This window comes from Lolium rigidum, chromosome 1 (genome assembly GCF_022539505.1).
Source record: "Lolium rigidum isolate FL_2022 chromosome 1, APGP_CSIRO_Lrig_0.1, whole genome shotgun sequence".
Classification (NCBI taxonomy): domain Eukaryota; kingdom Viridiplantae; phylum Streptophyta; class Magnoliopsida; order Poales; family Poaceae; genus Lolium; species Lolium rigidum.
In genome coordinates, this window is record NC_061508.1 from 167,081,178 (window position 1) to 167,095,674 (window position 14,497).

Below are 14,497 nucleotides of genomic sequence, written 5' to 3' on the forward strand. Positions count from 1 at the left end.
TGATCCTTCTTCTCCGCAAAATTCTTCCAACATCGAGCAACATTTGTCTTCTAATTTTCATCAGTTTGTGCAATGGTCTGCATGCTTACCTGATTCTGCTCACTTTTTGAGGATTTGCGCTGAGTTCACATCATTTACCTTGTGATCCATGATGTGCATGCATATCCAATTTAAGAATAGTGGTTGCGTGATGGGGATATTTTGATCAATCTGTGTGAAATTTAGCTTTCAGGAAAGGGCATCAGCAGGGCGTTGATTTGGGAGTTTTAGGCGGTTTTCTGTAATTCATATGCGCGGCTCTCTGCTTTGATGAACTGTGAGTCATACCCTTTGAGGCAGGCTCTTTATTGAGTAGTGATTTATTATCGGATTATTGTGCTTCAGCCTAGGTTTCCATGTAGAGATGGTTCAATAATCATAATACGCAGATTTGTACCCTGATGAGTGCGCTTGCAGATGCACAACTTGTTTTCTTCCAAATAAGGTGCTTTTCTCGAGATATCGTAGATCTGATCATGTAGTGGCATGCATGCTTCCTGCTCATGATTAATTACAACTGAAAACATTTGTTGCAGCTGAAAGTCAGTCGTTTTGTACCCTTGCACTGTGATAATTATTTACACATGCATTATATTGATTTAAGAATCAGATCACTGGATATATAGAGATGAGTAGTATGCTTATTATTTTTTAATAAAAGAACGTTTTTACTCCGGTTGGGCTTAATGTCACAGCAATATACTTGTTTCGCTTCTTAGCAATCACTCTAGCTATATGTAATAGTGTTATCATTTTAAGAACCTCATAAGTTGTTACATCCTAATCACCGGTACTATTTTGATTTCTCTTCCAACTTTCTGAAACCTATTTCATCTTGAAGAAAAAGTGTAACGTACAGTGCTCTCAAATAAAAAGTAGAAGTAGAAGCATGGAGCTGCTAAGTAGCATACTGCACTCAAAGAAGCTCCGACTCAGTGTTTTGATTCAGTAGGAATGCTTTTTAGATAATATAGGAGACATGGAGGTTCATTCTTTGGTCTCTGAATGGCATTTTCTAGAGAGATCTGCTGTAAATTTCACATATTTATCCAGAGGCAACAATCTCTCCAATGTGATTATCCACTCCCTGCCCCTCCATAGAAGTATAGAACAATTCTCCTATATTTTATTTATTTATTACACATATTTCCGCTTGTAATCTTGGTTTAGTGCATTTGTGGTGCAGTAGTGACATGATGTGATCACAGTTGTTTATAACTTGATCGACAGTTTGCGGATCATTTAGATGACAAGGAAATTTGATGATGGGCCAGTGAACACAATTTGTACTGTGCACTTGTTTGCTCACGTCCCTCGCCTCATCAAGGTTTGAACTCCAGCTTGACACCCACTCCGCTGAGTAGCACCAGGTAACTCGTGAGACTGTTCTTTTCTGTTTTAGGTTTTAGATTTTTTTAGACTTTTGTCTGCAGATTAGTGTTATAAGAATCACCTTTAACTTGAAATAAATAAATGCTAGCATGTTCCATTTAAATTGATTAACAAGTGCAGTTCATAGATCTGTATCTAGGTGCATCTAGCTGTTATGTACAGTAAAATCACCTAGATATGGTTAGTTAATATTTAGGAGTGGGGATTACATGATTGTCCTGGTAGCCAGTACCTATGTGGTTCAAGCTGAATGTTATTTTTCATTCTATTTCTTTCTTGGTTTTTTTATTGTCTTACTATCCACCACCCTAACGATCCATTCTCTAGATTTCATTCTCTTTCATTATGTTGGATTTAAGAAATTATGGTCAGGTGCATTGCAGGTACAGGGACCACCATTTGTACAATTACAGGTTGCAACAAAAAAGTTCTGGTTACATCTCAATGGCAATTGATTGTATCATATTCTTGCAAATAAAGAAGTACCATTCCCACTGTTACAGAGTTAAACTAGTTGAATGTCAAGATACGAAACCTGAAGAAGTTGGTCTCTATGGCAGGGCAATAAAATGTTGTAGTCCACATTCAAAACAAATTTACAAGTATCAAAGCACGGCAAACCCGAAGAAGTTGGTGTCTAGGTAGCACTTCAGTGACGAATTTCTTCAGGATTTACTTATGTTTGGCAGTATACATATATACTTTGAAGGAAATTCTGTTCACTTGAGCATGACATCACAGTAAGAACTATGATATATCATGAAATCTCAAAAAAACTTGCGGACTGCTGCTGCTACTTGTAGATAGTGATGAGATGCTAAGGTCAGCACTGCCGTCCAATGAATTCTGGTCGCCATCCTTGTTGGATTTGACAGACGCAGATCAGCTTTTGTTATGCCTCTTCCTGGACATTATCATGCCTCCTCCTGGACAGAGCAAGGAAAACTCATAAGTACCACCAATCTCAAAACATCTGTCCAACAACACAACAATTATCAACAAACGAGCTGAAAGGGCTATAGAAACTATAGTCATTATGTACTTAACGAAGGATCACTCATTAATAATATAACTTTGTTTTGTAGTCTCACCACACAAATCGCATGGTCATTTTTATTACCCAGCAAAAAAACAAATATGGCAAAATGATAAGAAAATAAGGATAGATGCCTTGACAAGCTTAAGAATGAATGTGTCTTTTGTTGTTGTCGTTGCATAGAATGTGGTTATTATCCCAACAGCTTCTTGCAATAACAGAATGGTTGGTCGTACAATTATACATACACAATCTGACAACCCAAAGAATATTAGTGAAGTTCTGTTCTATTTGACGAAGTCAGGGTATAGTTCAGTGAAATTTATCCGCGAACTTAAGTTTTTAGAGCAGGCAAAAACATTCAGTTCACATTAGCTCTTTGCAAGTTTGCGCTCCTGAAACACATGGCATGCAAAAAAATATTGATGAGTAAAGATTTTCTTCATATTTTTTGCTTGATTAACACACAAGTGCATCGTGTGTTAAAACTGCTTTATTGTTCTAAACCTCTAAATTATTAGGACTTTCTTGCATGATGACTGCGTTGATGTGTTAATTGGGATAGAATAATCTTTTTAAGACAATAATTACGAAGTTACTTCTCCAGATTTACCTTGTAGACTTCTGTTATGTTGCTTAAAAAAATCCAATCAAACAATTACGATTTAGACAAAGTCTGAAACGTAAATACATTCATATCCATCTCTACGCATTGCTATTTTAGCTTCTTGTTTGTATAATGTTTATACCTGTTCCTTAAGAATATTCACTGAACTACGGTGTAGAGAGACATGCTCAAGAAACCATTGCTAGGCAATGCTAGCAGCAGTGGTTTTAAACATAACAGAAAGGGATCTAGCAGAAAGTGTGACATCGTAAGAGCCAGTAGCTACAAAAATGCAGTTTACAGTTGTCCTAAAAATATGTATGTATGTAGTCTTTTGGGACAGCAATCTAGCGCACAAGATGGCAAGCCACCATTTACTACAATTTTTGCTTGCACCACTAAAGACTTCAGAAAATTACATAATAATGGTTTCTGCTAGCGGCTGAAATATAGTTAGAAGAAAACAAAGAACATATTTGGCCTTGACTTGCTAACAAATGCAAGGAATCTTTCCAAGCTGCTGAACAATGAAACATGTAGTTTTGTATGTTAAGCTGAAAGCATAACAATAATTAATTGGCATGGTTCATTTTTACCATTTCGCTAAAATAAGTCTTGATGTCATATTGATATACTTATATCAGCCCTTCACAACAAAAGAGAAGTGAAATTTTGCTGAAATAACTAAAAAGCAGCAAAACATGTAATGTTAGTCAAATCTTGTCGAAGCATCCATCTGATAGCAAGAAAAGGAAATGGACACAGTATACATATGTATCATGAGCGGCACTCTTACAGAAGACCGTGCAAACTTATATTGTATCAGAATTAGTGCCATATACGAGGCACAAATCACTCTTCTAGTTCGACTCTATTTGTGCACTCCATCTCCGGCTTGTTGCCTGAACATTGCTTGCAGGCGAGTTCCCTGATCTGAGCGAGTCGTGCGGGTGCGAGCTATGATATCTATGTCCGTAGGAGATATAACCACGAAGAAGAATCCGACTAATTTCCGAGGTGACAACAGACCCAGCAAAGTAATGCCATAATTAAATACAGAGTCATTCACAAATTACACTGCATCTTGGTCTAGAGTGCAAATTATGCAACAAATTCAAGCTATGATGATAGGTAGTTACCAGCTTATCCATAATCCATTATTTTCTTGTTGTCATCATGCGAGGGCCCCAGTGATTAGAGGTGAGCACCTCTGCCACCTGCGCTTCTAGAGCAAGGCATCACTTCTAGAGCAACGTGGGGTGCGGGAGGGGAAGGGGTAGACACCAGCGACGATGGGCGAAACGCAAAGTGCGCAACGAAGGGACGAAGTGGCAGAAAACTGAAGGTCAACATTCAGAATTCAGAGTAGACGTAGAGATAAGACCTGTTAAGCTATTTTTAAGGAGTGGGAATATGGTGCGGTGACGAACACTGTTAAGACGGTGGCAATTGTTAGGTAAATAGTGTACATTGCATGTTTCACCCTAATAGTAAAGATTTATAGAATCCAATCACAAAAGCCCACACAGTGAAGTATTTTGTCACATCAACAACAACATTTCAGGTACTCTATAGACTACAGACATGATGTAAGAAATGTAAATAAAATGCAAATCCTAAGTATATCGATTAAAATCCCTGTAAGTTCTACATGTGGCGTACTCTGTTGTACGCTCAACAGCATATAACTGAGATAACACTGTAAACATTAGCGTGTAGCAGATCTGATCAATGCATCAAGCACCCCTTAGTACTTTGGCAAGTTGAACTGTAATCTTCGCTCTACAAAGTCCGGTGGCCGCTGGTATACAATGGAAGCGGCATGGATCAGGATTCGGGCAGTCAGACCCCAGATTACATACTTACGGTTCTCTGTCTCGTAATTGAAGTACTGGATTGTGAAGACTTGCCCCATCCGTTCTCTCTCCTCAGATCTCCTGTTCTCATCCTGCATCAGGGGAGAAATGACATCCAACACATTACGATATCTCAATAGAGATGGAACAGGTTCATTTTGCCATTGTTAGCAGAATTGATTATTTGTTCTAATTGGCCTATCATAGTTCTAAATTCTGGATAATTAGCTAAATATAAATACCATTGTAACTTAGTTGTATGGTAAGTTTTAATTGGACTATCATAGTTTTGTTTCTTTGTTTGCAGTAAATTGATTATTTGTCTGGTAAACTGAAATAATGTGCACATTAAACCCTGGTTCAAACAATTACTACCCATAACAACAACATCAAAGCTTTTTTCCCAAGCAAGTTGGGTATGCTAGATATGAAACCCAACGGAAACATAAGGAACCCATAAAATCCTAAAAGGGAAAAAAAAGTAATCTTTAATTAGTATGAGCGAAGACAAAGACACTAACCTTGAGGAACATCTCCAGGGGCACATCGAAAATGTCATCGACCTCATGGATGTTGAGAACAGGTTTAAATCCTTCTATATCTGAGAGTATGCCAACTATAGGAGCAACTACCAGAAGATGCTGCCAAAGACACTAAGAATATTAACCTTGATCGAACTCCGGAAGTTTACCAATTCGAACTTTGAAAATGACGGCTTGTAGAAACTCAACAGTGAGGGGTGATACAATAACATGTTTTGGACTTGGCTTGTAAATGGACCTAAATGAATTCACAACCTACTGATCAGACAACTTACCACTGCAAATGGCGCAACTCAATTACTTGGTTTACTTTAAAAAAGAAGTTAGGTTCTCGCTGTAGCAGTGGCAGCAGACGTGCAATGCAGTTTTAAAGTGTAGCTTCTACTGAAAATAATATGGATACCAACAGTTGGCGGAATCTTTTTGAATGAACTTCCTCTGGTGATATGAAAAGTGCCAAAGTAATATTCATATATATTTGACAAGTCTGGTTAAAATCCTTAATTTACTGCATGACATCCGAAAAATGCAATAAGACAACGGTCATAAGTCTGGGATACTGTAGTCGACTCCTAAATATGCATACTACTTTGTCAATTTCGAATACAAAGACAACATTCCATCTCTTAATGGTAAACTGCAAGATAAAGAATACTCCACTTGCTATTCAACTTTCTGCCAGAGCTTAAGTCAGTAACTAAAAGCATGGAATGGACAAACATGGAATATATGATGCCTAGCTAGAAAGAAAAGGCACGTAGCCTACTTGACATGATCATCAAGACACACATAGACAGACCCTATGACTCAAGATTGTTTAGCTGCAAGAACTTTGAGTAGTTCCATATCTGTAATAGCTAGACAGACAAAAATAAGGTTCTGTTCATTCCATTGTTGCATTGTAAAAGTTCCCCGGATGTAAGAAAAGCATCAATTTGGATGGAAAATAAGGCCAAAAAGGAAAAGGCAATGCACCTTTGACAAGAAGTGCTCAAGAGAGGTAACAACAGTGACCAGACATGGATCAAGCCCAATCTCCTCCTCTGCCTCCCTCAATGCTGTAGCTGCATCGTCAGCATCACCCTCGTCAACTTTTCCGCCTGGCAATGCAACTTCCCCTGTATTGGGAGAAGAAAAATCACTGATAAAAAGCATCAAAACTTACTATGACAATGAGTACACGAAAGTTCTCACTCACACTTTTCAGTATGGGAGAGACAAACTTAGGACAAAATGAGCAGGGCTAGGCTACATCATCAGCTCACCTGAAGCTATTTTGAGACAAGCCAGCTCTCAAGGTCAGCAAGAAATGTATACTCAATCCGGCTAATATCTGAGCGAAAGATATACTACTCTGGCGACCATCAGTGACCCTGAATCCTAAAATCGAAAGATATGGCTATTATCGCAAATTTGTAAAGCATTATGGGATTATTGCTAAACCATTAGCTTCCCTACTGAGAAAGAATGCATTTAAACGGTCACCTCAAGCACAAGTGGCATTTCATCAGTTGAAGCAAGCTATGATGACTACCCCTGTTCCCACCTTGCCTGATTTCACTCAACCATTTTGCATAGAGACAGATGCCTGCGCCTCTGGCATAGGTGCAGTCCTGAGTCAACAAGGCCACCCAGTGGCGTACTACAGTAAAGCACTAGGCCCAACAAATCAGAAACTGAGCATATATGAAAAAGAGTTTCTAGCCATAATGATGGCTATTGATTTTTTTTGGAGCAACCGGCAGGAGCACTGCCTTTTCATTAAGAAGAGGGAAATTTGGTCAGTTTATAAGGGAAACTGACCGAAAACCGTACAATCCAAACGCCACACCGGCCCCGAGGCCGCGCACCACACGAGCTGACAACACTCCCGCCCTAGCAAGAGACATCACTCAAAGAAAGCTCCCGGAGCCGCCGCTCCGACATCCACACCGGTCCCGAGACCGCGCACACTGGCGAGAACCCAAAAACAACCGAAACACAACACACCGGCCCCTAGGCCGCGCACGCTACGAGCCGACGACACTTCAGCCCAAGCAAGAAGGGACGACGCTCAAAGAGACAAGAGATTCGGAGCCGCCGCTCCGACGTCCACACCGGTCCCGAGACCGCGCACCCGCCTAGCCGGCAAAGCAGCTACCACGCAAAGCAAACCAAAACTTGCCTAGCGGAGTACCAGACCTCCAAGACATCGCCCCCAAGGGGGAGACGACGAAGACGCCGCCGATGCCCGCTCTAGCGAAAGCCAAAGCTCAGGTTTTCACCCGGAGAGTCTGAAACTTCACACGACGAGGGAGGTGAAGGAGCTCCTCGACAATGCCTCCATCGAGGGGAACGACGTCCGAGGACGCCGACATCGCCGGCACCAACCGAAGTGGATGCAGTGCTTTCGCGCGGAGTTCACCTAAACCCAAGTCGTTGAAGCCTATCCACGAAGGCGAAGAAGATGTGCCCGCGTCGCAGCTCGCCACCGCCGCCACACGAAGCCAACCATGCCATAATGCCACGGTGCTCCAGGACGAGCCCTTCGGCCGCCCACGCAGTCATGCCCTGCCGCCCGCACGACCAGGACAGCAACAGAGACCTCCATGTCCCGGAGCCGCCGCTCCGGCCTTCACACTCAGCAGCAGAGCGAACACCTCATATCGACTCGCCACCCGCCGCAGGGCGCCGGACAGCGCCCCGACCACCCGAAGAGCGGCACCGCGCCGCCGTCCAAACACCATGGCACACCTCCCACCATGGCTGCAGGTGCCAGCAATGGCAACCTGCCACACGCAGTGGCCCACCAAAGCCACCAGGTCGCCGACGAATCCAGGGAGCTACCACACAACCACCGTGTCGAGGCATCCCCGAAATCCATCGACCTCCACGCAACCTCTGCGTCGAGGCACCACCCGGCCGCCGCCCACCAACGTCACCGCGTTCCCGGGGCCGCCGCCCCGGCCTCCCAGCCGCCGTCACCTGCGCCCAGACTTAGAAACGAGGTGGTAGAGGACCACCATGGGCCAAGGCCGCCGCCGACAGCCGCATGCCGGCGAGTAGACGCCGCAGACGCCAGCGCCGAAGACTCCCGCCGGCCAACCGGGAGCAGGCAATCCGAGGCGCCGGACCACCATCCGCCGGCAGGCGCACAACCGCCCGGGGACGGCGCCGGTCGTAGCGCTGCCCACGCAGCCACCAGGACCAGGCGCAGATGAAGAAAAGTCCGGGGCCGCTGCCCCGGCGCACGCTGCCAGATCGAGCCCGAGCAGGCCCAGATCTAGCCCACAGGGCCGAGCTCGAAGCAAACGGCAGCAGCGCCGGCCGCCGCACGCCGCTGCGCGAGATCGACGCCTCCACCTTGCTGCAGAGCAGCCGCGACGCGCCCCGGCCTCCCCACCCCTCGCCGGCAACGCCCCACACGGGCCGGCAACCGCCTACAGAGAAACCCCCACGCCCTTTGGAGATGGGGCCCGCCGCCACCGCGGCAAGGGCCAGCGGCAGCGGCGGAAGCGGCGGCCGGACGGGAGGCTACTGGCGGCGCGCGAGGTTTCCGCCCCCGGCGTCGCCTGGGGAGCGACGCGAGGAGCGGGGTAATGTTCACTTCCAAAAAAAAATATGATGGCTATTGATAGGTGGCGACCTTATATTTCCAGAGGACCCTTCACAATCAAAACAGACCACAGAAGCTTGTTTTACTTGGAGGAGCAGGCACTTACATCTGAGTTACAGAGAAAGGCCATGACTAAACTGATAGGGCTGCAATACAATAAAATACAAAAGAAAGGTGGATAATAAGGCAGCAGATGCTTTGTCACGCATTGGCCATGTACATGCTATTTCTATGGCACAACCAGTCTGGCTACACGAGGTTCTGAACTCCTATGTGGTGGACAATCAGGCGCAAGACCTTTTGCAGAAATTGACTGTATCTCCCAATGCAGAGCCACCGTTCACTTTGACAAATGGCTTGATCAAACATGGTGACAAGATCTGGGTCGGTGCAAACACAGGTCAGCAGACCAAGCTGATAGAGGCTTTCCACTCTACACCCATAGGTGGCCATCCAGGTGTTCAGGCGACGTACCATCGAGTTCACAAGCTATTTCACTGGAAAGGCATCAAACAAGCTGTCACTAATTTTTTCAACCAATGGCAAGTATGCCAGCAAGCCAAACACAAGCACTGTAAGTACCCAGGTTTGCTCAGTCCTCTCCCTGTACCTGCTGGAGCTTGGGAAGACTTGTCCATGGATTTTATAGAAGGCTTGCCAAAATCTCAAGGATACAATGTTATTTTGGTAGTGGTAGATAGATTCACCAAATACAGTCATTTCATACCATTGAAACACCCATACACAGAAGCTACAGGCAGAAGAATTTATGGATCATGTTGTCAAGTTACACAGTTTACCAGTTACAATCGCATCTGATAGAGATAAAAAAAATTACAAGAAAGTTTTGGCAAGAACTGTTTGATATTTGGGGCACCAAATTGCAAATGTCCACGGCCTATCACCCGCAGACTGACGGCCAAACGGAACGAGTAAATCAGTGCTTAGAAATGTATTTGAGGACAGCTGTGGCTGATTCACCAAAGAAATGGGTTTCGTGGCTACCACTAGCAGAATTTTGGTACAACACAGCGCAAAACTCAAGGCTGCATATGGCGAGGAGCCAAACTTGGGACAGTTCACTACAGCCTCCCAGCCAATCCATGCTGACCTACAGACCTGGCTCAAGGAAAAGGAAACACTGTCACAATTCCTTAAGCAACATCTGATCAAGGCACAAGCAAAGATGAAAGCGGATGCAGATAAGAACAGATCACAAAGGGAGCTGTTTTCTTAAAACTGCAACCTTATGCCCAGTCCTCGATTGTCAACAGACCATTTCCCAAATTATCCATGAAGTTCTTCGGTCCATTCAAAATTTGATCAGAATTGGACAATCAGCTTACAAGTTGCAGTTACCAGATTCAAGCCTCGTTCACCCGGTGTTTCACGTGTCTCAGCTACACATGTACCAGATCACATTCCAGTGTTCTCTACACTGCCAACTCCTCTTCAGTTGGACACGGGCGAGCTGATTCCTGAAGAAATCCTGGATCGACGGCTAGTCGAAAAAGGTAATGCTGCTTTGCTGCAGGTGCTCATTGGCTGGACGAATTTACCGGCTACTTCAGCTACTTGGGAAGACTATGAGGTTCTGCATCAGAGGTTTCCAGATGCACCAGCTTGGGGACAAGCTGGATCTCCAGGGGGCAATACTGTCACAGTCGCCGCCCTCAAGCTTGGCGAAGTGGTGCCAGGACGAAGGAAGGTCAAGAAGAAGAGCCACGAAGCAATGATGACCGGGAATTCAAAGTGTGAAGCATGGGCTGGAGGTGGGATGAAAGTGGTGTAGCAGGCCGTGAGCCGAGTTGAGAGAATAGACAGGAGAGAGTGTGTTGCGGTGTGCGTCATAAGCACCAGATAAGAAATGAATAGAGATACCGTCTCCTACCTTCCTGCTGTTCTCCCTATCCCCAATTCTCGAATCTGAATCCATCAAACCCTAGTCCCAAATCCGTTGATCCTTGACCCTTGGCAAGGACATTACAATGGCAAGCCAACTCCGAGCAGGCTATCTCGTTTCAGAACAAAACCCCAGTGGTTAGCCAATCCTGAGATAAGCACAAGTTGCTCGCAAGTTTGCAAGTTGTAAGCCTCTATTGCACCTTCCATGCCTGTTCCAATTAGTGATCAAAGTATGCTATTCCTAGCAACCAATCCAACAAGGTACTAAATTCCCACCATTCGTACAAATTTTGATCCCAAAATTGCATAAAAGCATGTTGTTCTATGGTTGGCTGAAGTATCTAAACTGAACAGAAAAAAACGAATACACGGTCATTTTGAAACTATAGTCATGATTCGTGAAACATGTATCATCATCTAGTGTGAAAACCTATAGTACTATTGTGTTGTTTTGTGAGTGGAAAGTCCGACAAGAACATTGAAGGGCAGTAGAACGACGGAAGGATCCATTAAACCATCCTAGCGCCCTCCTGGCACTACCATCCTATAAGGTTTAAAATAGCAAGCAATCCTCTGAACATATTTTTTCATTTCTGCTGCACTGAACTACCAGTCCCAGAAATCCACTCAATTGATTAATGTCCCATCCCCAAAACAAAGAGCCGAAATGGCGCCAGGCTTCATTGCGAGACAACCTTGAGCATCGATTCCTAGAAGCAAAGCAATCTGCTCACCGGAGTGGGTGGAGAGGGAAGATGAGCGCTTGGTGAGGATGACGCGGAGCTCCCCGGCGGAGCCCCGGAAGAGGCAGATCAGCACGGCGGCCCTCCGCGGCTTGAACAGCTCGCCGGCGTTTGGGGTCGCCGCCGTGGATGGATCGCCGGCATACGGGGAGGGAGGCGGCTGGTGAAGCCTCAGCCGGCCGATGAGCTCCTCAAGATCCGTGCCGGGCTTCTCCCCTTCCATGGGACGGAAACTCTGGGTCGAGTCGTCGAGAGATCGGAGTTGGGTTAGGGAGTGGTTGAAGGTGTCGCCTCTCGGTCTGGGATGGTCGGATCAGCAAACTGCGCAAAATCGGCTTCACCAAATCGTGTTGACTTTTCTAACTTTCTACTCTCTACAAAATTCAAAATAGTAGTAGTACTACCATCATTTAGCCGATTTACTTTAAATATGGGAGTGCCTGGGTCACAGTCGACTGAGGAACTCTTAAGTCTCAGTCGACGCCCAGAAACCGTCGATCTCTTGATCGTTTTCTTCTGTCTCGTGTCACCTGATAGCTTTCTGCTGTGTCACCTGATCGCTTTCTGGGTCCTGCTGTGCCTTTATGTGGGCTTTTGTCTGATTTTGACCAAGTCACAGCTGGACTCCTGCTGATGTGCAATTATGTCGCTGGCTGGACTCCTGTGGGCTGACCAAGTCACAGCTGAACCCCTTGCGCAAGAAAAAGACAGAACAGGCAGAGATCAGATCGTAGCATCGTCTTCTTCCTCCCGTCGAGACGTTGCTGGCCATGGGGAGAAGAGATCCCAGTAAGGCTTAGCAAAATTCTTCCCCCAAAACCTCCAGCCGAAAAGGATCTCAAGTAGATGGAGAATGGATCAGGATCTTACCCAGGTATGATCTGCTCTAAATCCATCAATTTTTCCTCCTCAATTTCTGTCGAAAAATTTGTCCCAGATCTGTACTGTAACTTGTGCGTCAGAAAAGATCATGTCCTCTTCTCAATTCTTGATTCCTGTGTTGAAAAAAATGATTCCAGTTGAGTAGCAGTTCAAGATTACAAAAAATAGAAGTTACTATAGGTTGAATTCTTTGAACATCAACAGCATGTACAATGTACACAGGTAAGAATGCAGTATAAACACAAAAAGTAAAACTTCCGATTTGCATGAACAGTCTACACAGGTGGTTTGCACTTAAAAAAGTGAACAAATAGTCAGTATTGAAGAATTTTCATTTTATATGATCATAGGGACTACACTTCTATTCCTGTTGCAGTTCAAAGAAATAGACATATGACAGATTGAGAGTTATCAGTAAGAAATAACAATTGCATGGAAGATTATAAGACAATTGCTTAAACATATATAATGCTATGATGAAACAGCTAGCACAAGGCAAAAACAGCGATATCGGCATGCACCACAACCCTGAATTTAGTCTACAACTCTAACTTCTCTTGTGAGTGCTAGTGTAGTACAGTTAGCATAACATTTCTTATGACTACAAAGTGTACTTACTTAGCAGAGCAGCAGCTGCAAAAAAATTGACATGCTGCTGCATAAGAAGCTTGAGTTGCGGTAATTGGATGGCCATCAGGCCAGTGCTTGTGTGGGAAATGAATGCAGTTTGAATAGGCAAGAAATATATGCATCATATACAAACACGAAAAAAATTACAGATTTACACAAATTTTGAAGGAGCAAGTTCGGTTCTTACGATGACTTTGTAACTGTAGTTTGGTGTAATAATCTGATAATTATGGGTAATTAGCTATTGCTGAATTAACCTACTCCTAGAATATGTGTGACTAATTTAATCAGGTAGCTTTGATGTGATTATCTGATAGCTGTGACTAATTTAATCGGTAGCTCCCCTCGAATAACCTCGTTATTACAACTTATATAGCTACTGCTAAGATAACAGATTATTACACCAAACTCCTAGAAATAGCGGTAATTGGATGGTCATCAGGCCAGTGCTTGTGTGCGTAATGCTTGCAGTTTGAATAGGCAAGAATATATGCATCATATACAAACACGAAAAAAATAACAGATTTTCACAAATTTGCAGGAAATGCAAGAGCATTTAAAGAGGCAAGTATATATGCATCATATGGTTCATTCCTCAAAGGCAAAAGTCAGGTAATCCTTTGTTCACATATGGCAGAACTTGCAATTTTCTATAAGTATGATGTACAAACAAATTGACAATTTAAAAATGATCTTCAAAATGTAGGTTTCATCTTACACACCTTTGCATGGGCAACCTCGAAATTTCGACCAATCATCGAGATATTCAGAGCAGCTTCTCTTTAGCAATTCTACTGTATCGTCTTCATCTGGTCCACAGGTAACAAGATAAGTCAAACTTTTAGTTCTCTGACTAGTTTCAGTAACACTTTTACAATGTTGAATCTATTTGTCTGAATCTATTTCTTGAAACAATACAACATGTTTTGCTTTTTATTCAGGTTGAATTCTTTGAAGATCAACAGCATGTAGAGTGCACACAGGTAAATGCACTATAAAAAACAAAAGGAAAACTTTCGATTTGCATATACAGTCTACACAGGTGGTTTGCACTTAAATAGTAAACACATAGGCAGTATTGAAGAATTTTCATTTCATATGATCATAGGGACTACACTATAGTTAACTTAACTTCTATTCCTGTAGCTGACATTTTAAATGACAAATGTTTGTCCTTTCTACAGGTTCCTCCGCCCTGCCACTTAGACCTACAGCCTGCAAGAATAGATATCCAAGAAAATGCAGTGAGTGTAGAACCTAAAAATATGAA

The 14,497-nt window shown here is 43.7% G+C and overlaps 1 protein-coding gene across 1 annotated transcript; it reads right to left on the reverse strand.

Annotated features, from left to right (window-relative positions):
- Window positions 1-4,531: 4,531 nt before the first annotated feature.
- Window positions 4,532-12,030, reverse strand: LOC124684534 (nudix hydrolase 15, mitochondrial-like). Its single transcript, XM_047218827.1, has 4 exons — window positions 11,707-12,030; window positions 6,448-6,590; window positions 5,452-5,571; window positions 4,532-5,022 (listed from the first exon to the last, which is right to left on the reverse strand). Exons 1-4 carry the CDS (start codon window positions 11,936-11,938, stop codon window positions 4,822-4,824), a joined length of 696 nt encoding a protein of 231 aa, XP_047074783.1. The 5' UTR covers window positions 11,939-12,030; the 3' UTR covers window positions 4,532-4,821.
- Between the last annotated feature and the right edge of the window lie 2,467 nt (window positions 12,031-14,497).